A 25,674-nucleotide genomic window follows, 5' to 3' on the forward strand; every position below is an offset into this window, starting at 1 on the left:
GACTTAGGCCATTCAAGTTCAACTTAACTTTTTTAGTAGAGCAACATCCGGTTGGTTCAATAAAACATGATAATTGCAAGTTTTATTGAACATTTCATTCGTGAGTGTTAAGAAAAATCATAATTCGTTTTAACATAGGTACAGCTCTTGCTGCATAAAATACGTGGGGAATGATTCAATGAACAAGTGCCGATTATGAGTATTTTATATTTTATATAGTACAGTATACACGAACTTTCTATATTTGCATTTAGAAGTTGAAACAATCACTAGCCTTGTCAAAGTACGTGTTAGTATTTTGTCTCTTGTGACATGTCTGTTTTGTATTTCAATTTTTTTAAATGTTGGTTATTTTAGAAAATAAAAAATTATTTATTTTTAAATACTTATTATTTTGGAAATTAAGTATTAAATATTTTAATTATTTATTAGTATCTTATCTATTTATTTACTAGTTGAAAAGCAGGCTGAGTGTCTTGTTCCTTAACTGTTTTTGTAATAACTCTCATGATTAGACATTAACTACTTATTGTGAGTGATTTTAAAAGTAGTTGAAGGATAAATTAGTTATGACAAATATGTATATTAAATGGAATAATTATCTTTATTAGACAATCATATGTTTTATTTAATAAGGATGAATTTTTTAAAAATATTTTTCATAATTTTTGTAATTTATATTTTTATAAAGAATGTGAATTGTCTTAGAAGACAACTTATATAAGATAAAGTACTTTTCACACATATGAGAGTTTTTTTAATAAAAAAAAAATCCTTAACCAGACTATTCTACAAATAATTTAATCAAATAATAAAGTGCAACATGGTGAGTATAACTAATAACTCTATCTGTAGCGTTACTCTTTAACTATTTGAATTAAAGAATGTTACCTGTGTATATTAATTCACATTAATATGCATTTCTGTCTGCTCCTTGGAGAAATATTTAAATTGCAATCCTCTCCCATCTTCCTTAAAAAATAAGTGTTTATGTGTTATTGATTGAGTATCATAGATATTTTTTATTTCTCGTAGTAATTCTCAATACAATTAATAGTTAATTTTAGATTTTCATTATTGATTTGTGTCCTTAAAATAAGAAATAAAGGTCTTAAATGAAATTTAAAAATCAATAATAAAATATTTAAAATTTACTTTGCCTTCTAAAATACTAAAATCAACAATAACATATTCACAATAGCATGGTCATAAAAAAAAAAGATATTCACAATATCATTAAGAGACTTTTATGATTATTCTTGATTGCTAAAGAAATTATTTATATTGAAAAGATCACAAAGTGTAACTTATATTAATTTCTCAAGAACAAATATATTTTAAAATAAGAAGAAAAATAAGTGTTGGTTAGCATCTCTAAGAAAAATAGGAGTATAATTCACTCTTATATTACTATTTTCTTACGACTATTTTCATTCTTTTAATTATGCCCTTACTTTAATTTTGTCAGCTTTGTGCGCCTAGCATATTTATTGCATTTATGATTTGGTATTATTTGCTATCGCAATATCAATCATCAAATATAACACCAAAGCAAGCCAAGCCACGTGCACCGAAAATAAAGTTGTGAAACTATACCAAAACCTATAACCTTCATCATCATTCGTGCCAAAGTCTCTCTATCTCTCACAATGTTACTTAATACTATAAAAAAAATCTCTAAAAAGTTGGGTGAGGTGCGAATGCAGAAAATGAGAACTAAATCTACTTCATTTTCGTTGTGTCAACTTCTATGTAGTGATTACTGCGTTGGATCTTTTCCCAGTGATTACGGCTTTGCATCGACACGAATAAGATATCCCGTCTGGCTCTTCCATTTTAAGATGATTTCTCACAGTTCAATTAATTTATTAACAACACTAGTTATGCTATTAATTAACCCGTAACTGTTAAATGCATTGTAAAAATAACTTTGATTAGGTGTAACTTAACGACAATATTTCCGTTTTGTTTTGTGTCTTAACCTTATCTTATTTTTAGGTACGTACCCTGTAATTACTTTAGAAGAAATGCACAAATAATCGAGTAGACCACCAACATAATGATCATTGCTTCTAATTAAAATAAAAAAAAACAAAGTTCCAAATCAAATGACTTTTTTTTCCTTTTCAATGAAAAAGGCTAAGGTAGTCTCCATTATATATCATTGTTATTCTGTTTTTAAGTAAAGTTTAGTGTGGAAAAAAATGTCAAGTGGATAACCCAATTCAGTTCTTCCATTGCATGCCAAGTTTTCACATCAAATTTGCAATAATTGGTATCCACTATGTTTTTAAATTTGAAATAGGATTAACAATTTAAATATTAGAGGAGCTACAAACACGTTATTTAGTAGAAATTTGAAAAATTGTAGTAAACGGGAGTAAGTTATCTTGTTTTCTTAAAACAAACATGTGACCTAACAAAATACTAACTACTAATAACAAATATTACGTGAACTTGTTATTTTTTTTAGCAAACAAATTAGACGAATTTTAGTTACCGTTGGATCGACTCATCAACAATCTAATTTTTCTGAAATTAACGGTCCTCTTCTCATTTCTCTCTCTTCACAGCACGACACAATCTAAACCTCGGAAGAGAGAGAAAGAGAGAGACAACGAAGAAAAGAACCTGTTCTTCACCAGAACGGAGTTTGGTTTTATAGGAACCCTCCTATTCATCCATTTATCGATCCACGTCCATCCCCATCTTTCTTCTCCTATTCTCTCTGTTTTCTTTTCTTCTTCTAAAAAGTGAGAGAAGAAAAAAGGGAATTGAAGGAAGAAGATTGAGAAAAAAGGGGGAATGCCCAGATAATTAATTCGGTGAAATTTCGGATTTTCGTAAGTGGGTGTTTCTCTTTTCGTGTTTTTACCTTCAGTGGTGGAAGGAAGGGGGTTTGGTTTGGTGAGTTGATGGACTTGATGAGCGTTGAGTGTGTGTCATCCTCGGACGGCATGGATGAGGATGAGATCCACGCCAACCATCATCACTCTGAGTTTTCTTCCACAAAGCCTCGCAATGGAGGCACTAGTAACATCAATTCTGTGGGCCCCAACGGAATTGCTCCGGCAACCAGCGTCCATGAGTTGCTGGAATGTCCTGTTTGTACTAATTCAATGTACCCTCCAATTCATCAGGTATGTTCTTTCACCAATTTTAACATCTCATGTTTGGTATCTTTTGGTGAATTTGATGACTCTTAGAAGGGGTTTGAGTGGATTTGGTTTAGCAGATTTTGAGTTTTTCTTCAGTTTTTCTAGGGGCAGGGGATAAGGACAACCTAGATTTGGTTGACTAGAATTGATGAGTCTGCAATGTTGATTGTGGAATTATGAGATTACTTGCAATTCATGGTGATATGGTGTCAAATAGAGGGATTTGCTATGTTGTCAAATTTTAATCTTGTCTTGGCTGTATGTATTTGGCTACGGAGGGCTTCTTGGTGCTGTTTGACACTCCTTTTTCTGCTTATTGCTTGGCAGTGTTTGTAACTCTAGACATGTTTTTGCATTTGAGGGAAGGATGATTTTAGGATAGTTTACATATTTTGCTTTCAAGCATTGAGTAAAGTATTAGGTTTTTGGAGTTAGGTAACAAGAATTTCTGATCTTTACAGCATGATCATTTGTTTCTCGAGAGAGCAAGACCCAAAATTTTAATAGATTTTTGTTTAATAGATATATCTTGTGAAAAATGCTTCATGTTGGATAGGTTTCAGAGTTGCTGGATGTCAATGTATTCACAATGCGAACATATGGCATGCTAGTATGATGCTAGATGTATTGTCTTGGTTGTAATTTATTGATAATGTTGAAAGTGGTTAATTCAATGTATCTTTATGTAATCATACCTGAATGTGAAACTCGGAAGGCACATAAATTTTATCAGAAATTTCATAGGGTAGGTAGAATGACTAAAAATAGGAAAAACAGCAAAAGAGCCAAAAAGAACACAGACAACAGAAAGACCAAATCATCAACTCAAGCAGGGATCTCCTATCCTCCAATCCCTTAGCATGTCTAATTAAGCCCTTTAAAATATCAGTGAACTAAAATACACAGGCTAGTAAAGCAAGTCCATACCCAAAAAGATATGCAAGTAAAAACTTTAGATTGAAAATACCTATTGTTCTCATGCCTAATGCTGGAGTGATAATTGAAATTAAACAAACGTATTTGTATCACCCCTTTTAAAATATAACTGTTACTTGGAAGTTATTTTGGTTTAATGACAACACCTTAGACTTCTCTCCAAAGTTGAGAGCATCTTTTAATTTGCTGGGTACAACTTACCTTGGAATAGGTACAAGTAGATTGAATGAGGTTTATTCTTCAGATGTCTTGGTCCTTAGTTTGCTCAATAGTCAATATTTGCGTGCATGTTTGCATAGCTACAGACATACAAAGTGAAGCTAGTGAATTTTTAAGCATCTGACCTATAGAGGGCCATAACCCAAAATTTCTTCCCATCTTTAGCCAATCTTTGATTCTGCAATTCTTGTGTTAATTTTCATCAAGTTGTCCAAAAGTTGATCTTGTCATGATTGAAGCTGCAAAGTGTATTTCCATAAGGGGGATAAAATGTAACAATTAGTTTCTTTGAAGTGTCACAATGGCCACACACTGTGTTCCACATGTAAAACTAGGGTGCACAACCGATGTCCCACTTGTAGACAAGAGCTTGGAGATATTAGGTGTCTGGCACTGGAGAAGGTGGCTGAATCACTTGAGTTACCTTGCAAGTACTACTCCCTTGGATGTCCAGAAATCTTTCCATACTACAGCAAGCTTAAGCATGAGACAGTATGCAATTTTAGACCATATAGTTGTCCTTATGCTGGATCGGAGTGTTCTGTTGTTGGGGATATTCCTTTCCTTGTTGCTCATTTGAGGGACGATCATAAAGTGGACATGCACACAGGATGCACATTCAACCATCGTTATGTGAAATCAAATCCACGAGAAGTAGAGAATGCCACTTGGATGCTCACAGTAAGTGTATCACATCTTTTTGTCTTGTTTTTCTTTCATTTTTTGAATCCTGGAAGACGATGGGGGAGGAGATTGTTTCCCTTTGTCATATATTTGCTGTTAAAAAATTGTTGTATATGGGAATACAATTTCTGATGTTCATTACCACCACTTATTTGCTCATAAAACTCATATAGGTGGTCTGTTGAGAGAAGAGATGAGGAACTGATGCTATGGCAAAATGCTTTAAATGCTCATGACAATTATTCTATCACTCCTTTATATTGCTGTTTTACATGGCTCAACCATATTTGTGTCTCATCAGATTAGTTAAACAATTTTTGGCCCCTATTGAAGAATGATGGTTAAGGACAACTTTCTTTTATGGAGAAAACTTACATATAGTTCTTTAGGTGTTGTTTGTGCTATTCTCCAATTAGAATTAGAATTTCACTTAGATAATCCACATAATCTTTGAATGCAAACTTCTATATCTTATTTTCAATTCTGATTGAACAACATAGCACAAACAGCCCTGAAGGAACTATATCTAAATTTTGTCCCTATCATGTAGCAGCAACATTTAATCTTATTTTGAGTTTAATTATACTCCTCACTGCCTCTGATTCTTTTGTTTGCACAAACTCATTTTGTATGGTAGGTATTTCATTGTTTTGGCCAATATTTCTGCCTTCATTTTGAAGCTTTCCAGCTTGGCATGGCCCCTGTATACATGGCATTCCTTCGTTTTATGGGTGATGAAAATGAGGCTCGGAATTATAGCTATAGCCTAGAGGTTGGGGCCAATGGTAGGAAACTCATTTGGGAGGGTACACCACGAAGTGTTCGTGATAGTCACCGTAAGGTTAGGGATAGCCATGATGGGCTCATTATTCAAAGAAATATGGCCCTATTTTTCTCTGGTGGGGATAGAAAGGAGCTGAAGCTCAGAGTCACAGGAAGAATATGGAAAGAACAGAATTCAGATGCTGGGGTGTGCATGCCAAATCTCTGTAGTTGACATGTTATTTGAAAGGAATTCTTACATGTGTTTCTGACACTCTTTTGAGATATATTTGTACCAACTTTGTGCATGTTGTAATAGATTAAGGCACTAAGGTGGCTCTGAAATTTTCAGATTTCATAAGCTGTGTAATAAACAAGATTTTCTTCCTTCAAAATTTGCTTGATTGGAATTCGTATTCCGTGCTTTGAACACCCGAGTTAAGTTAGTTGCCAGTTGCCATAAATTTAATAGAAGCATAATTGATAGATTGGTGAATACTATTAATAAATCACACGATAGAACAGTAGACTCCTATAGAGATAACCACCAAACATGGAAAAAAGAACTACTGGTTGAGGGCTATTCTAGCTTAATTAGATTTTTAATTCAAGTTTGAGAATGCAGATACATTCAAAGGGAGAGTTTTGACATTTTGAATGGTCTTATGCAATACATAATATAATATCGGGTCCTAGACTAGAAAATGACTCTTACTGTTCAAATTACGTGAAAATAAAAAGATTCAATTTGAATAAACTCTCGAGCACTCAATTCATGTTTTAGAAAAGTTTTAAATAGTAGAATTTTATAAATGAAAGACTCTTATAACTTATAAGCTAAAAGCTAAACAGTGTTTAATAATTGTTATCTTGAATTTAAATAAAGAGAAAAAAATAAAGTTAAAAACTCTTAAAATGAACTTTTATTGAAGCTTTTAAAAAAATCATCAAAAATAGTTTTAAAAAAATAAAAACTTGTCGTCTGTCGTCTGGACTATGAATAGATCTGTGCTCATCACCATTGCCAAAAGCAAGATAAGGAGAGGGAAGCACATGGCTTTTGTGAGTCTCTTGTCGTCGAAGATGCTGAGCTAACCCATCACGTACTCTTCCACCACCCTCGCTTGCAGACATTACGATGCCCATTGTCACGACCTCCTCAACCATGCCCCCACATCAGCCTCCTTCGTCGTCACTATCATTTCCTCCCTCAACATGTAGAGAGGCAAATCGGTTGTCAACCCCAACACTTCTTTGGTCTCCAGATCTGATGGGGCTAATGACATCTAGATCCAAGATTTGGGGTTTTTTTAATTTGACTAATTTGGGGAGTATTTTTTAATATTGATTGATTTATCAGGGATTGAGAGATTGTTTGATGGATTGTTTAGAGATTGTGGGATTTTTTTTTTTAATTTGATGGATTGATATGAGAAATATGAGGAAAATATAATGACGGTTAAAATCTGTCACTGTTTATAAACAAAAATCGTTGGAATTCATCCTTCTATAGGCGAAAATTTAGTTGGACAAAAATGATTAAATTGATATATTTTAAAAATATTTAAAGATCAAATTGAATCTTTTAAAAACTTCAACATCATATTTAATCTTTTAATCTTTTAATATAACTTGAGGACTAAACTGATAATTAAGCCTACTCTTAAAAAAAAATTGCCATAAAAATTATTGTTTCGGATATAGAAACAAAATAGATTATTATAAAAAAATTTCCCATAACATGCCTAAATCAATTATATCTGTAATGGAGTATTAAAATAATCTAATTCCATCCAAACCCACAACGAATTGTAAGATTTGATTCAACATCTTGGTATTTGGATTTGTTCAAAATTTAAAAGTTTGGAAGAGTGTGTACGAGTGCACGCATCTTAAAGGTAGTTGAATCAGGAGATCATTGATAGCAGAACAGTGAAAAGAAGTAAGCTTTTTACGCACCACAATGTTGTTCACAACTCATCTCGGTGTCCAAAATACAATAAGTTGCTTCATCTTTCTTCTAACCTGTCATCTACCACCAATGTCAACATTGCTTTACTTGCAAATTAAGAAAATCCATCATAATCCCCAGAAAACACTATCCCTTTTAGAAATAAATGGCTGATCTTGTTGCTCCAGTACAGGAACACCAATATAAAAAGGCACTGTAAAATGGGAAAACCGTAAATTGCATAATCCTTTCCAACAAATTTAATTACATGTAAAATGATTCAAAATGTTGGTAACGTAGGTTTTGATGATTCAAAACTATTTTCTGGTAAAGAGACACAGACATCATACCTCCTCATCCATGCACAATTACGTTATTATACCTCCCCATCTAAGCACCAAGAAGTTGCAACAACTTCAACCTGTTAACTGTTCACTTGCTCTATCACCCTCAGTTTCAGTCGTTTCCTCCACCAACTCCGCCTCGGAAGCAGTGGCATTAGTGTTCTCTTCATTGAGAGCTTGAATTTCACCCTCGCGTTTAGATTCTAAATCCGTTTCCTTGTTCCCAAACAACTTGGATGGAAGCAAAGAAGCTACTGCTGCTCTTGCACTTCTTTTGGCAGCTTCAGCTGCCTCGATTTCCTTCGCCTTAGCTTCAGCTTTCAGCCTTTCTTTCTCCTCCATCAGTTTGGTCAACTCCTCTTCTCTCCCTTCTTTCCTCAACTCCCCCTTGACAAACTCCTGGAACTCCTCATCAAAATCAACCCCATTGTCATCCAACAACGTATCAACAATCTTAAGCATCTCATCCAATCTCCCCTCATCACTCAACACCTTCATTATGAACTGATAGCTAGTAACATCCATCTTGAGCTTCTTCACCATCAACTCAAAGAAACCCTTTGCCTCATCAATCTTCCCAACCTTAACCAACCCACCAACCAACCTATTGTAAACAGCCAAGTTAGGCCTCAACCCAGAGTCCACCATTTTCCTAAAATACGCAGCTGCGTCATCAGCCCTATTCTCTCTAAAACAAGCATCCATCAACAACCCATAAGTAAATTCATCAGGACTCACCCCTTTCCCCTCCATCTCCCCATAAACCTCCTCAGCCTCCACAATCCTCCCATTATCACACAACCTATCAATCAAGTTATTGAACGACAACGTATCGGGGCTACACCGATACTCCCCCATCTTCCTAAAAACCTCCATGGCCTCCTCAAACCTCCCTTCATCACAATACCCATCCACAATCACATTAAAGCTCCCCAAATTCACACTCAACCTCTTCAGAGGTTCATGCTCCTTCATCATCCTATCAAAAAGCCTCAACGCCTCGTCAAACCTCCCATTCTTAGAAAGCGCATCGAGCACCGAATTATACCCGACAGCACTCATCTTCTTCTTCCCCAGAGCCTCCTCGTAACACTCCATAGCCTCCTTCTCCATCCCCTTAACAAAATACCCCTTCATCAAACACCCAAACACAATCCCATCTTGCACAACCCCACCCAATCTCTCTCTCAGCTCCTCATAAAGCCTCAAAATAGCATCACCATCGGAAACCCTAGCATGCCCCAACATCAAGTAATGGTAAACAAGAGGATCAGGGGCAAACCCTTTGGAATCCATTTCGGTTTTAATATCCATTGCACGTTCGAGTTTGCTGTTATCGATTAACCCTTTGATGAGGACGCGGTAGGTGGTGGGGGAAGGGTTCATGGGGGCGTCGTTGAGGAACTGCTTGTAGTGTTCGAGGGCGGTGTCGGGTTTGCGGCAATCGAGGTAGGTCTGGAATACGAGGTTGTGGGTGATGATGTTGGGGACCACGCCGGCCTGCGTGATGAAGCGGTGGAGGGAGAGGAGGTCGGAGTAGCGGGACTGGCGGAGGAGGGCGGCGAGGACGGCGTTAATGGTGAAGATGGTGGGGCGGCAGTTGGAGTAGATCGAGTGGCGCGTGTACAGCGCCGCCTCGTCGAGGTCGTTCTCGCGGATTAGGGTTAGAATTCGGTTGTGAAGGTTCAGCCGGTTGCCGGTGAGCGCAGACACGTGTTCCGGGAGCTTGGGGTTGTTAGGGTTTAGATAATAGGGTGATTGTAGGGGCTTTGGAGCGGTTTGGGTGCGGTTCAGGGCGGAGAGGGGCGGTTCCATGCGGAGCTGGCGCTTTCTTCGGCGGCGCTCCGCCGCGGCCTCCTCCGGGGAGGAGAAGGAGAGGAGGCGGATTGAAACGCACGAGGAAGGGCGGCGGTGAGAATTGGAGAGGGTTCTGAGGTGCGTCAAGAAGGTGGCTTTGGAGAGAGCCATGATGGAATGAATCTGAGAAGAGGGATAGGGTTGGGATAGGGTTCAGAGAGGGTTTTGTCTTTAGATTCAGAAGATTACTTATGCTCATCACCAAATGGGGTGTTTGGTATTGGAGTTTTACTTTATCTAATCCAGGGATAAAGTAAAAACACCAAACACCAAGGCCTGCCTAACTTTTTCTTTTAAAAAAATTGATTGTAGATTATATTAAATTATTTTTAAAGGGAGTTTAATATATCATGTAATTAAATTTTTAAAGTAAATTGAATATAATAATAGCATTATTAATCCAGCGTGATAAAAGAAAAAGTAAAAACCCTAACTTCATAGTTTGGGTAACTACTAAGGATGTATTTGGATATCTGTTAAAATGGTGCTGAACGGAAGAATTGCATTTTTTAATGCACACGAAGAAGTAGTAACGTGAATATTGAATTGATTTGAAAGTGGATTGGGTTGAATGAAATTGAAATCCAAACACATTAACATTAACTTGTATGCTATTATGAGTCTATTGTCATAGGCTCAGAAATAAGGAAAACGAAAGCTAAAGAATGGGGAGGGGAAAATAAATTTGGATAATAACAAACCTGATTTGTTTCCTAAATTAAGTATGTGTTTGATTTTAATTTATGAACATATATATATTTCACAAAATTGTGTCAAGTGGATTCAAAAGTAAAAATAAAAAATAAAAAAATACACTCACAATGCATATTAGCACATCACGTGAAGTGACCTTGTTTGTGTGTGGATATTTATACATAAGTCAATTTTGTTAGTGTAGTATATATTTATTAGTTAATTGAAATTGTATATTATAAGAAAAAGGTGGACTAATATATAGAATATGTCATTGAATGCAGTGCATGACTTAAATGGATATACTTGGTTCAAGTTTTTTAACATAAGTATAAGTATAAGAAAATAACATGAATATTTTTTTATGATTTTTCTATATTCATAATTATTCCTGATTTATATTAATACAAAGTAATTCTTATATAATATATAATAGTTAAAAAAAATAACTCGTGCACGGGTCCAAAAATTTGTAACTGAAAGTTTTTACTTTTGAGCGGTAGTCCCGTTGTTAATTACATGTAAAAAAAAAAACATGGGCCTAACTCATCAAACAGTAAAGGATGACTAGAAGGGACTTGGCCCATTACTCAGAATAAAAGAAAAATGATTTGTCAGTAGTGTTTACAGCATAGGGATATCCTTAACAATGTTTACAGTCCTTAAGTTTGTTGAAAACTATTTTTATGAGTTGTGAAAACTAATATAAATTAATACCTTGCAAAAACAAAATAAAAAATATTTAAGAAAATAATTTAAATTTCATGTACATCATTAAAAATTAATGTTTTCTCTTTCTCTGTCGTCTCCATTAAACGTTTTACACAAAACTAATTATGAATTCATGCTGATTGCTGACTAATCACTAAGTAAATGGCAACAGTTTCCTCTTCTTCTTTTTCCCCTACTTATATGCATGTGTGGTAAATATGATACTCTTTATATGAGATGTTCCGTACATGCAACTTTTTTCTGTCCAGATGTTCTATACTTTTGTACCACTCGGTGTATAAAAAATTTAAGCATGTGGTCATTTTTTTTTTTATGTATAAGCATGGGGTCTTTGCTTTGTCACCGATTGCTACCATTTACAGTATAAACTAGCTAAAGCAGCATATAAACTACTTAAATAACTTGCAAGATACACTCATATAGCCTCCCAAAAAAAAAAAAGGTTGAAACATTTTACGCAAAACAAATTATGAACTCATTGTGTACAATGATGAAAGCGGCAGCACTTTTATTTTTACCTACGTATATGTATATGTATGAAAGTATGATATTTGTCTTGTTATGAGATGTTCTGCGTGCAATTTAATCTTGCCTATCTTTCGCTGCATAAAAAATTAGTAAAAGGGAAGGACATTTTTTGAAAGAGATGGAATGGATAAATTAATGGTTGTTTTGAAGAATTGAACAGGTAGAGTTGTATTGTGAGTCACCAGATCTTATCAAGCTCCCAAAGTAAACGTACCCCAAAAGCGAAACCAAAACTAAAAAAGAATAATTATAAAATACAAGGTAATCGTGTGTACTTTTCTCACAACACAATAATATAAATATATAGGTTGAAATCAATTTTTTTTATATCATGATATTGATAATTAATTTTTGTCAAAAAGCTTGAATAGTCATCTTTTTTCATCTATAAAACTTAAATCTAAGACTTTATTTAAGAGAATGGAGTTCAGAATCACTCAAACCAACAACTTATTGGTGGTTGAAATCAATTTAGACTTAAGAAAAATTTAACAATCTCCACATGTGGATTAAATACTTATTTTGCCACCTCATAGAGTGCTAATTTATCCCCAGCTAATTAATATGTCCTCAATTGTATGAATTATTACAACATATCCTCTTGGAGAATTTTTTTCTATACAGCTGGGCATCATGAATTCAAACGAATTGGAGTTATCAAATGACTAGGTTTAATAAATACATTCTGTACATTGAAAAGGGAAAACAAAAGAGACCGGAACCGATGACTAAGGGTCAAATATATGCATGTTAGGAATAACAAATTAAAATTTTAAATCTTAATTAGTGACTTGTAATGTATAGTAATAGTTATTTTTTAGAATATTTTTATGGTGGAACTCAATCATTTTGATATGAAAATTTTGAAACATACAAGTTCAAGAAAAGTGAGGAAAGTGTGCGATAATCATTAATAGTATGTGAGTGTGTGTAACTGTGTATATTATAATTTCTCATAACTCTTGAATGTGGAGTACAAAAGCTTGTGGGATAATAAATTAGAGGAGAACTTTTCAAGTTTTCTCAAAATTTGTACTACTTTCATTCCTTTCCAAATGTTAGATTTTTAGGATAAAATGTTCCTTTTCAACTATTATTTTAAAAAAATTTAAAAATATTAATTATATATATTTATTCATATACCTTCACCTAATTTGTAATCATTTTATACATTTTTATGAAATTAAAAGGAGAGAAATAAAGAATAATAATTGATAGAAAACGTAATCAATAAAATAAAAAACATAATAAAAATTATATAACAATTTGAATATAAACAAAATATTAATTATATTTCTTAATATTATAATTAAAAAGAAACGGAAGTAACAATCTTAATTTGAGATAGTAATTTTTTATTGAAATATTTCCCGTAGACATACACAGTTAAAAGTTGTAAGTAGCTAACAGCGTGTTTGGAATGGTGTTTTACACATTACCAGCGAGCTAGTTTGATGTGGCATCCGGGATGTGGTTTTCAACGTCAAAGATGAAGCAGCTAGTTTTCTGCATCAAAGAACCTTTGGACGTTAATTTTTTGCAGGTGGAAGACGCGGTTCTAAACATGCACTACATTTGCAACAAAATTCATATCTAAAGGCCTCAATGATCTAGAATTTCTTAGTACTTCAGATATCGGATGTGTAGAGAGAATGTTGATCACATTGAACTATTTTTTTTTTCCAAACACGCACTAAATCCTTTATGAAGTTGTTATCACTTCTTTATGGAAGTGTTTGGTTGTTTTCATGATCGATCATGTGTGAGCAGAGTCTTTTAAACAATGGTCATCAAAATAAAATCATCAGTGGAATGACAACTTTAATATTTGATTCATGAACTCATCCAATCTATATATATATATACATACACACACGTATATATGCATGTGTACCATGAAAAATATATAGCTATGTATGTCTTGTTTTTTAATATAGAAATAAACAAGAACAAACTAAAAGAAAGTTAATCTATCACGAGAAACTAGTTAGCTCAAACACACAGCAAACATTAGTAGCAGATATATCCTCTTAATATATAGCATCTATGCTTGTGAAACTCATCTTGATGATAATCTCTACCATTCCTCTCAAACAACAAGATCACCTCTAAACAGTCTGTTTCACAAATTAATGACTTACAGCCATGCTGCCAACAAGTCTCGAGACCAACATTAACAGCCATGAGTTCAGCACGCAGTGCATCTCCCTGGCCCAGTGTTCTAGAGAAACCCAAAACCCAAATATATAGCTATATGTTTTAAATTGTGTTTTTCATTCTTTGATTCTAAGTTTCTAACTAGCTTCTACGATATTATAAATTATAAATTAAATAGTTTCATTTAAATCAGTCATCTAAAAGAGTTTATTAATTTTATCATTTGATGTTAAAATATTTTAAGAATTTAACAATATACGTGATGTTTAATTCATTAAATAATGAGAAAATATATTATTAAATAATATATAATATTTTTATATTAACATGTAATAAAATAAAATAATTCTAAATTAATTTTTCTTAATTTAATTTTATAAAGGTTTAAATTTAATTTTTAGCTAGAAAACATAGATTATTGTTTTTTTCATAAAGATTCATTACAATTTATGAAAAGAAAAAAATGTTATTCAACTTTTATTTATGCATTTTATATTTTTATTATTGAGAATCACGGACTCAGCTTGTCCGGTGTATCACCAAAGAAAAAAAAATAGAAGTATATAACGTAGGGATGAATACGAGTCATGAGCCGATAAATCTGAATTAAACTGAACTGAATAGGAAAATTAGGATTAGTTTTAAATCATCTGTTCCCTTAAGATTTTAAAACTACAAACCTGATGAGATCAGTCAAAAAAATCCCTATGGTATTATTGGTATATACTATCAAATTGTACTGCATGTATTTTCTATTAGAGAAGAAACCAGGAATTCTTTTCTAGATCGATAATTATATTTTCTGTCATTTTTAAATTAATATAATAATTGTTTATATAAAGTATAAACAATATAACCATTTTGAATATTGTATTCCAAAAATGGTTTATGCACGTGGCAAACATTAATTTTTACTTTTCTTGAAAATTTGATAAAGATAGGTGCCTGGCTAACCCTAAAAATTTAATTGGATAACTGAAATTGATTGACAGCTAAGTGTATGGTTTATTGAACAAGAAATAAAGAAAGTGGGTAAGGATCCAGATTACTACGACGACAACTCGACAAGGGAAATTTAGGGGCAAAAGTATATGTGATCTTAAACTTGAATCTTCCTCGAGAGCTTGAAACTATGCCTGTATCTGCATTTCTAGCAAAGAACAAGTACTGTGTGACTGTACTGTCTATATATGTGTTCTCTCTATTCTGTTTTCTTTTCAAGGGGCGACTCTTATGCCTCTTGTTTGACAACAGCTTAGGAAAATTAACCATTCAAACACATATTTTAAGTAAATTATGCGTTAGATTTAAAATTTTATATTGAATGTTAATCTTAATTTTATTTTATAATAAAACATCCAAAGGTAAATCCCATAATTTTAAAATTAATTTTAACCAAAATCAATTTTACAAAATTAAATTTCATTCAAAATATGCTCATCCAAACACATACTTGGTCATATTTAAAGCTGTATTTTGGCCTACACTTGTAGAGTGGTATACTAATTTATTTTTTTGAAAGGGAGTGTTATACTAATATTGATAATATACAATATGGTTGATGTTGTGAAAAGTAATAAGGCAGTTTTTTTTATCAGAAAAAGTCAAATTTGGATACGAAAGAATTTATGACAATTTGCGCACACTACTAAGCCAATTAAGTTGGATTTTTTGCTTGTATGAATAATATAATTTCATATTTAGTATCGATCGAGTCAAATTATGCTACGTATTAAAAAAAATATATAAGAACTAACAATGAAAAGTTTGTCTGTATACAATCCATTTTTGTTTATTATTTTGAAAATTATATGTTAATTTTTATATGAATTGTAGATAATATAATCGTTTTTTATATTTATAAAAGCTATACTTTTTATCTGGTTGCATTGGTTATGCATCAGCGGTTAAGTACTGCTAGGAGATTGGATAGGTGGGGAATTGGTCTACCTTTCTGTCATCATTGTATTCAGTTCCAAGAAATCACTTAACATGTTAATTTTGAGAGATTGTCCTTTGGCATCTCAGATTTGGTTTCAATTAATTACTTGCTCCTCAGTATCGTTATACTTTCTTTGGTTCAGATTTTTAGTCTTGGATGTTGCTTAATTTGACTTCTGAGGTGGATAGATGGAGTGGTATTTGGGCTCAGGACTGCTATAAATTGTGGTTCTGGAGAAATCAAGAAGTTCATAATTCGGATAATAACAAACCGTGGGAGCTGGTTGTTCAGGCATGACTGCAATATAATGGGAATAATAACAACTTTAATTTTTATTGCTCTAAATGCGTCTCTTTCTAAACAGGTGTTGGATAGTTGGTCTCCACATGTTATCTTCACTCATATATACCAAGAAGAGAATCAATGTGCCCTAATAATGCTTCTATGCAAGTGGAAGATGTCGTGTTTTATGATCAGCCTCAGTTTTTAAAATCATTAATTGTTGGGTTATGATGTCTTAAGAGTCCCAATTCCTAGCCTCGTTCAAATAATTCTATACCTTTTTTTTTTAATTGGAGAAGTCAAATTGATCGATAGCTAAGTGTATGGTTTGTTAGAACCATAATTAAATAAACAAAACAAAATGGGTTAAGAAAATCAGACAAAGACTCAGGCAAAGTTGGGGATTAAAGTCTGCTTAGCCTACGTACAAGAAGCCGACAGACAACGAGTCAACGATCACCGACGGAAAAGGAGGATCTTTGCAATTGATTTTTTATAATTTTTTTGAAATGAGACTATTTAAAAGGTTAAATTCTTTTTTATCCTTAATTTAGTTATTAGGTTTGATTTATCTCTTTTATTTTTAAAAGTTTTAACTAGATTCTTTTAGGACAGATTCAATTTGATATCTTTATTTTAAAAAAATTTGATTAGGCTCTGTATTTTTTTTAAAATAGGCTCAATTTAGTTACATTTTAAACAAAATTTAAACCCATTTTTTAAAATGTTCACAACTAACATAAGGAAAATGAAACTAAATTGAATCTATTTTAAAAAATAAGAGATCTAAGTGAATCTTTTAAAAATAAAAAAGATCAAATTAAAGTTACTAAATAAATTAAGGAAAAAAAAAGCAATTTAAACTATTTTAAAAAAGAAAATATAAATATTATTTGATATTTTTTTTTAGTAATTTAAATAAAATATATTTAATGCTTCTGAAATTCATATTTTTCAAAATAACCCAATTTAAACACTATATATTATATGGGAGGGATTAAATGATAACCGTATAACATATTACACCAGTCAATATTTTTATAATTGTAAATATAGAACAATTATTAAATTGTCATGCATTTATCTGCATTATATGTTTCACTTGCTATGAAATATGGGTGTTGATGATACGAAGGTCGTGATAAGTAACAAGAGAGATATATACTAATGAATATTGGTCTAATTGATAAAAATGTGATTCATCTCATACAAATATGAATTCAAATTCACGTATCATCATTGTGAGACTCGCGTTTGTAAATAATAAGTAATTTGTAAGTTTTTTTTTAAGTTATGAGATCTTATCTAATCCTAATGAGGGTTGAAGTTTAACTCATTTAAACTTTGTATTCACAAACAAAAAATAGATTATTTTTCTTGTCCTAAAGTAAGAGTTTGGGTTGATTTAGTTTTTAAAAATCTGTACCCCTACAATTTAATCTGTAAGTTTATTAATTTCATAAAAGATTAGTGATTTAAATGTGAAATCGATCAAATTTAAACATTAAAATTGAAGTTAATAAACTTGAAAACTAACATACCATAATTCTGTCATAAATTTAATAAATTCTAATATTAAATTAATACAAGTTACAACTTTCACAAGTGAAATTATTTTTTACTCATTTTCTTAATTTCTGTTCATCAAACTACATACGCACTACCATGGAAAGAAAATGTCATCGTAATTGAGAATCGGAAGAATATGAGAATGGCATCCACGATCTTTTGACAATTCAGTAAATAATAGAGTTGTTTTGGGAACAGCCAAAAGAAAGGACCTCCACCATTGTTTTTGTTTTTGATTTATGATAAAGACTTTGGTTGCTTCTAATAATTATTTTTGAATCTTATAAATAAAATATAAATTTAAAAAATATATTTAATTATTATAAAATGCATAAAATAAATAATAATAATATTCTTAATTTAAAACTAAATTAATCTATTTTAATATAAAAATAAGTACGTTGTATTGTTTTCAATTTTTAATGAGTCAAATCCAGAAAAGAAATGACCATACGAGGGATCGCTTTTTAAGTTTCATTCTTGTTTTGCTTTCGTTTTTTCTCGTGGAAATTAACAGTCTCGTTCTCTTTCTTGAGACAAAGATATGACTCCGTATTAAGAGAAAATGGAGCTCCTTTTTGCTTTATCTTGCTTTTCTACTTTTGCAAGGATCTTAAATAAGAAAAGCTTAAATGCACAACAACGTGCAATCACTGCAATGTTTTATTCAATGAACCATTTACTCACTTTTATGTAAAAGGATTCTAAAAACTAAACAGACATTGATAATTTTGTGGATGACATGCCTAAGACGGGGAGAAAGAAAATAAATTAGTAATATTTTTTAATTTTTTATTATTCTCTGAATTTTTATAAATCCTACTTTTTTATTTAATAAATTTATACATAATTTTTTATCTCGATCACATCAATGATCAAACATGACTCACAACTATTATTTAGGTTCATTTTAATTTTTTAATTTTTTTGTTTAATTTAATCTTCTAATATTTTAAATTATTTTAATTTAGTGTTTCAGATGATAAGAAATTACATATTGTTTGTGACAGTTCAAAAAATAAGTGATTTTAAATGATTATAAAATATATATTTTTAAAAAATAAATAAATTTATTTTAAAAATTAGAAGACTAAGTTGAAAAAAAATTAAAAAATTAAATTAAATTAATTTTAAAAATTAAAAGAATAAATTAAACCTAAATAATAAATTGGAACAAATTAAATTCTTTGTTGTTGTTGTTTTGTTTCCTTTTTGCACGTTACCAAAAAAAACTACATGTTTTTCACTTGTCATTATTGCGCTTCATCAAGTTTCTGTACGTTTCTTTGGTTGGATTATTTTTTCACTTGCCAACATCATCACGTGATTCACACGTCCTAATTTTCTTCTCTTATTAATTAATCAACCATTTTCATTATATAAAATAATCACATAAAAATTATAATTAGATGATTTGTAATACATTCAAGACACTTAATCCAATCTCATGCACACAAGAACCTTGTTTCTTGTTAACTAATTTAACTCACCCCATTTATGACTCATCTCATGTAGATATATATACTCTTTGAGAGAAGCTAAACTACTCAATGTGAGACTTGGAACTTTTGACATACTTCACAAAGACTACAATTACAAACACCAAAAATAGAAATGCAGAGAAATCACTTCCTCCAATTACAAAGAAACCTAGATAGAGCCTTAAGTTTTTCTTCAATTTTTCTTTTCTTTGTAGTTCCTTCCTGATCTGCACGTGCTTAGCAACAACTCAAAACATTGTAACATAAAACTCACCTCTAGTGATAAGGATCCCATTTGTAATAAGGCCTCTATCAAGCTTCATTGAAAAGGAAAAAAAAGATAGACAATTATCAACAGAGAGGATGATAATACAGGTAAACTGAGAGACTAATAGAGACTAGAAGAGATGTAAAAAGTAGTTAAAAAAGGGAAGGAGAGGTTGGAGAAAGAGGTGGTGGCAAAGAGGTAATGTTGGAAAGAAAATAGATGGAAAGAGAAAAACCTCTCATTGTGGAGAGGGGGAAGGAAGTCTCCCATGGACAGGGACAAATCCAGGAGTATATTAAAAGAGAGTCAATTTTTTTTACATAATTATTTATAAATCAAATTCTAATAAATAATTATTGAATAAATAATAAATTTAATAAAATATTTATTATTAATTTTATATGTAAAATTAAAGATAGAATCTATTAGTAGAAGAAAATTAATTTAATATTAACTCAAAAATCTATTTTTTTATTCATTTTTCTTCATTAATGTTTTTTTTTCACATATACACCAAGGATCTTGAGTTGTCTCCCTTTGAATCGGTCACTTCCATGGAGGGAGAGGATCCCTTGGGAGGGGGAGGAAAGCGTTGTATGGCTAGAGGGAAAGCTCCAAATGTTGATATTAAATAAGAAAAATATTAACATGTAATTTGTTTGAGTGGAATTAGACAATCCGCCTTATATGCATCATTTTAAGTTTGAATCTTATAAATGAAAAAATATAATTGAAAAAGAGAATTTACAATTAAATTTTGTTAATCATAGTATTAATACAAACTAATTTCGTCATAAGTCATTACTAATTTTTGTTGGTGATCGTGAATATACGTAATATGAATATTCTCTTTTTAACAATAATTTATTTCTTACTCAAAATCTGAAATCTTAGATCATTTAATTAAATAACACAAGTTTCTACAATTTGTGTTAACTGTTATTATTAATTTTGGATGTATTATCTACTGATTATCCAACCATAAAGTTTTGGGAAGTTTTACACTTGTTTATGATTGGGAGGCGTAACTTTAATTAGGAAGAAAGATAGTTTTTTTTTAATAAAGTTAAGAGAAATATATAGTAGCATTTATAAAAATAAATAAAATATTAGCATACTGCGATTATGTTGATTTATTATTATTTAAAAAAAATATTTTTTTTTTCATTAGAAATAAAAATTATTTTCCTTATTTATTTAAGAAAATTTGACTCTCAAAACTGATAAAAAAAATTAACTCTGGAAACTGATAAAAATAAAGAAGTCTCAAACATATTTTCAGAGAGTGTAACTACCCTGCTTTGAGATAGGAAGGATATGATACGAATTACGAGCTACTATCAATCAGTGGTTTGCTAAATCAGTTTATAAAACGAAAACCACGTAGACCAGGGGAGTACGACTTATGTACACATTTAATTTAATAATGGGAATTCCTTTCACTCTTAAGATTAATGAATAATGATGGGTGATCCAAATAATGGAAAAAGGGAGTAAAAAAGTTTATAGGAGGAGCCGAATAAGACAAACATTAAATTATAATTAAAATATGAAACCCAAAACTTAATTCAATCAAGTTTTCATAACAAGATTTAGAATGATATCAGGTAGACTTTAGATAAGGATACAACCGGCATGAAACGTTGAATATCAGTGCTAAAAACAGTAAGGAAAATAAATTATGTATATTTAAGTGTTTGACTGCAAAGTACTGTGCCAAAACCATTTTGTAAGAAATCTTTTCGTGAAGCAAACCAATATTATTGGATGCATATATATTCTAGCGAGTCGATGACACTATTTAGTATTTACAGTTTATATATGACATGATTTTTTTAGTGAATTATATGACATAAATTTTGATTTGATCTTGCTTATAAAAAAATGACTTGATCTTAAATAATTGAATGTGCCAATAAAAGCATATAAATTTTAGATAAGATAATGAGCTCTTTCCGACGCATATTAATTCAAATGATAAAGATTTTTAATGTTTTTTAATCTTTCAGTTCGAATCTTATAAATAAAATAAATAAGCATTAAAAGAATTTTATCCGTTTTAAACAAGCTCATCCAGTTCAATTTAAATTATTTGGCATTTAATATAACTTTTAAATATCACGAATCTAAAAAATACAACAACGGATTCAATATAAGCTGTTATATAAATAGGCTTTTTAGGTCAAATCGTGCCTTAAAAAGAGACCTATTGTTAGTTAAATGAATTAATTTATTTTTTTCTCTTAAAAAATTGAATATAAACTTTAAATTTATAGATTATGTTAAATTATATTGTTAAAGATAAATTCTTACCTATTACACCCTTAATTGTTGTATTAAATTATTAGTACACATTATATTGAACAAAGTTTTTGGTGTATGGATCTTTCTCAATACTTTGTGTGTACTTTTCCTCTTACTGAAAATTTCCAAGAAAGGATACATACTTTTGAAACTTCCGCTTAGGTTTTGAATGCCGGATTATAAAGAAGTTTTGGCAAGTTTGACTTCCTTAACACTGTTGAATATTTCATCTAGTTATATAAGTTGCAACTAAGGTTTGTCAAATTATGACTTATACTAATATATGTTTAGATTCATGTGAATCTAATTGAAATCAAGTCTCCATCCTTTCAATGGAAGATAAGAATAATTGGCTTTGAAAAGAATACATGTAACTAGAAAAATCATGACTATAAAATTGTTAGCGTTGGAGAAGCTTAAATATATAAGGACTTCCATCAACTAGTTGAAAGTATAGTTGCAATAAGAGGACAAATGAAATCATATTTTCATATTGGAGTGGAAAGGTGAGCAAGATAGGTATTAGTAGGAGACAAATAGTTATGTACTCATACTCATTATTGTCTTCGTCCCTAATTTAAGAAGTCGTATAACATCCATATTTATACTCATTCAAAACAAATAATACCTGGCAAAATCAAGACGAATTCAGGAAGATACCCACAAATAGGGGTTTGTTGTCATCTTAGAGCATAATACTTTGATGTGCTAAAATTTGTGAAGTGTGGGGAAAAAAAGAGAGAGCTAGCGTGTGATGAGAGAGAGAAACAAAAAAAGAAAGATGAATTTTGATAATTTGAAAAAGGATGGAAAAATGAGTGGTAAAAGAAATTGTTTTCATTCCGCAAAGGTGGATTTTTATTTTTTATTTTTTTGATACTCAACAGGATCGAAGCCCAAGAAAACAAGAACTACAAATGAATTAGTCTTTGAGTCACAGCTCCAGAAACATCAAAGAGAAACAATTATTTTAAGAAAGTTGGTGCACAATCTAACATCACTTGATCCTCCTTCATAACACAAGTCAAGATTTGCAAGCGCATCCCCACACTTGTTAGCCTCTTGATAGAATGAGAAAAACTAACTTATCATCCTGTATTAATCATTCTGCAAATAGCATTTACAATGCTCCACCACGATGCACACCCTTCTCTGTCTCTAAATAAACAATTAGCAACTGCCTGAGAATCCGCATGAACTCCCACAATGCCAAATCCAAAGATGGATTTTCAGTTAGTTCGTTAAGTAAAATCACTTTTGTTGGCGTGGAAGGTGTTAAAGAGAAAGGGAGACTAGACATGATGGAGGGGACTGATGGAGTTGGGGTAATAAACAATACCATATCCCAACAAAAACAAGTGTCTAATTTTTAAAGTTGACTTTAAGAAAGCCTATAACTCTGTGTCATGGGACTTTCTTTTTTATATGATGAGGAGGCTTGGTTTTTGTGAGAGGTGGGTAAGGTGGATTAAGGGGGCTTAGAATCGCCTTCGGTATCTACATTGGTGAATGGTAGTCTGTCCGAAGAATTTTCTATTGAGAAGAAGGGTTTAAGACAATGAGAACCCAATTGGTCTTTTCTTATTTTTTATTGTTGCGGAGGCCCAGGGTTTGGCGGGTTTGATGAGAAAGGCGATTAAGGAGGGTCTTTATGGAGGTTATGAAGTGGGTAAGGAGAAAATGGAGATCTCATTTGCAATTTGCGGATGACTCCTTATTTATAGCTAAATCTACCATTCAAAATGACATGTGTATAAAAGTTATATTGAGATGGTTTGAGGTTGTTTTGGGGTTGAAGGTGATGAGGATAAGAGGAAGTGATGTGTGTCGTTCTAGGGAGTGTGGAGGTTTGGGTATCAAGAGTGTTAGTCCTTTCAATTTTGCGCTCCTAGGGAAATAGAGATGGAGGTTAGCTTTAAAGCAAAAATCTTTATGGGTGCAGGTAGTAAGGTCTTTATATGGGAAATGAGGGGTGGTGGTAGTCATAAGAGTCAACAATTTCAACTCTTGGTGGTGGAGAGACCTTGTTTCTGTTTGTGGGGAGGGGCAAAATAAAATGTGGTTTGATAAACAATTGGTGTGGAAAGTGGGTGATGGGGGAAGATGTTGCTTTGGCATTACCCGTGGCAAGAGACTGATAACTTTGCATCTAACTACACGAGGGTATACATGAATTCTTAACAGAAAGTTTGCACTATCAAGGAGATGGGGTCATGGGTTGCTGGGAGGTGGATATGGTCGTTTGTGTGGAGGCGAGCATGGTTCGAATGGGAAACCCCAATGGTGGAGGACCTAATGCAGCAGATGCAACAGGTAAATATTGGTCAAAATTCAGAGGATTTGTTGCTATGGAAAGACTCAACCATAAGAGGCTATTCGATAAAACATAGATACAACTCATTGATCCACCCTGAATAAAATGAACATGAGCCACGACTTAAAGTGGTGTGGAATATGAAATTACCATCTTTTATCTCATTCTTTTGTTGGAGCTAGGGTTTTCAAAGATAGATTACCAACTAGTGTGAACCTAGAAAAACGTGGGATTCGACTAGGAGGACTACAACACCGGTGTGTATTCTGTAATATGGAGGAGGAAGATCTAACACACATGCTCTTTAAATGCAAATTTTCTATGGCAGTGTGGGCAAATTGCTATAAATGGCTAGGCTGGGAGTACAATGGGTCAGCCATAAAGATCCCTGTATGCATCTTCAGCAACACAATTGTTATTGGTTGGGAAAGCGATCCTTTGCAGTATGGTGTGCAGTGGCTTGGACCCTATGGAGCCATCGAAACAGAGTTATTTTTGCAGAAGAGAGGGAGGATTTTAACGAGGTAATAGAATTATATAGGTATAAAGCATGGTCTTGGATATCAACTAGGTGGAAGAAAGCTTCATTCTCATATTATGAATGGTATGCTAACCCTTCATATTGCTTGAAAATGATACACTGAATGTTGCTATTTAAAAGGAATTGGGTTGGTTGGGATTATCGGCATGAAGGAGACAAAAACTGCACCGTGTTCTTTAATTGCAGTGAAGGAAAGAGGTGTTATCAACCAAGTTGGTCATGCTCGGGGGAAGGGGTGACAAGGGAGTTAATGGATATAAGGGCACAAAAGGAATTGGTCAATATGAAGCAGGTGATTTGCATATCATGTTTTGCTGAAGATATTAAAAGAGGGTGTGCAAATGCTCTATAACAGGCGTGGATTTGAGAGGATGTCATTGTCTAATTTGTCTACATGTATAACCATCGATTATAATTTATTTATAATGCACTTTGTAAATATTTTATAACCAGTGATTGATACTATGTTAGAGGATAGGAAGTTACTCTGAATTTGTAAATCCGATGGGGTATTTCCAGTACCCAAATTAATGAATTTTTTTTGTTGATAAAAAAAAAAGTGAAATCACTCTTTTAAATCAGTTAATTTTTCACACATTACAAATCTAAATAGCTTAAAAGTTTATTATTCTGTCTAACTTTTTTTAAAAATATTATTTCAGTCCCAACACCTCCTCTTCTCCGAATCAAGTAACTATGCAGCATGTTTAAAAAATAAAAATAGAAAGGAAATACTGTATAGTGTGGGATATATATGGTATCGTCCCGTGCGTATGTATATACATACTTTGGTCGAGTCGTGTATAATAAATTGGTAAGGTGTTGTTAGTCATGACGGCACTGTTGGTGGGGCCAGCTACCAGCTGAAATAGATTCTTTTTTTAAAAAAAAAACACTTTAAAAATGAAAATTTTGCGCCTCCGATTACGATTTTACTATAGAGTTGGCTTGA

The 25,674-nt window shown here is 32.1% G+C and overlaps 1 protein-coding gene and 1 pseudogene across 2 annotated transcripts; one reads left to right on the forward strand and one right to left on the reverse strand.

The window, feature by feature from the left end:
* Positions 1–2,551: 2,551 nt before the first annotated feature.
* Positions 2,552–6,189, forward strand: LOC114410294 (annotated as a pseudogene). Its single transcript, XR_003666287.1, has 3 exons — positions 2,552–3,140; positions 4,608–4,994; positions 5,635–6,189. The product of XR_003666287.1 is annotated as an E3 ubiquitin-protein ligase SINAT3-like (transcript).
* A 1,462-nt stretch (positions 6,190–7,651) lies between these two features.
* On the reverse strand, positions 7,652–10,124 carry LOC114410295 (pentatricopeptide repeat-containing protein At3g49240, mitochondrial-like). Its single transcript, XM_028374181.1, has 2 exons — positions 8,061–10,124; positions 7,652–7,924 (listed from the first exon to the last, which is right to left on the reverse strand). The coding sequence occupies exon 1, from the start codon at positions 10,020–10,022 to the stop codon at positions 8,127–8,129; it is 1,896 nt and encodes a 631-aa protein (XP_028229982.1). The 5' UTR covers positions 10,023–10,124; the 3' UTR covers positions 7,652–7,924; positions 8,061–8,126.
* Between the last annotated feature and the right edge of the window lie 15,550 nt (positions 10,125–25,674).

Source organism: Glycine soja, chromosome 4 (genome assembly GCF_004193775.1).
Source record: "Glycine soja cultivar W05 chromosome 4, ASM419377v2, whole genome shotgun sequence".
NCBI lineage: Eukaryota > Viridiplantae > Streptophyta > Magnoliopsida > Fabales > Fabaceae > Glycine > Glycine soja.

What these genes read in the sequence shown, in the direction of transcription:
- LOC114410295 (XM_028374181.1), bottom strand. Translation starts at nt 10,022, where the DNA reads ATGGCTCTCTCCAAAGCCACCTTCTTGACGCACCTCAGAACCCTCTCC.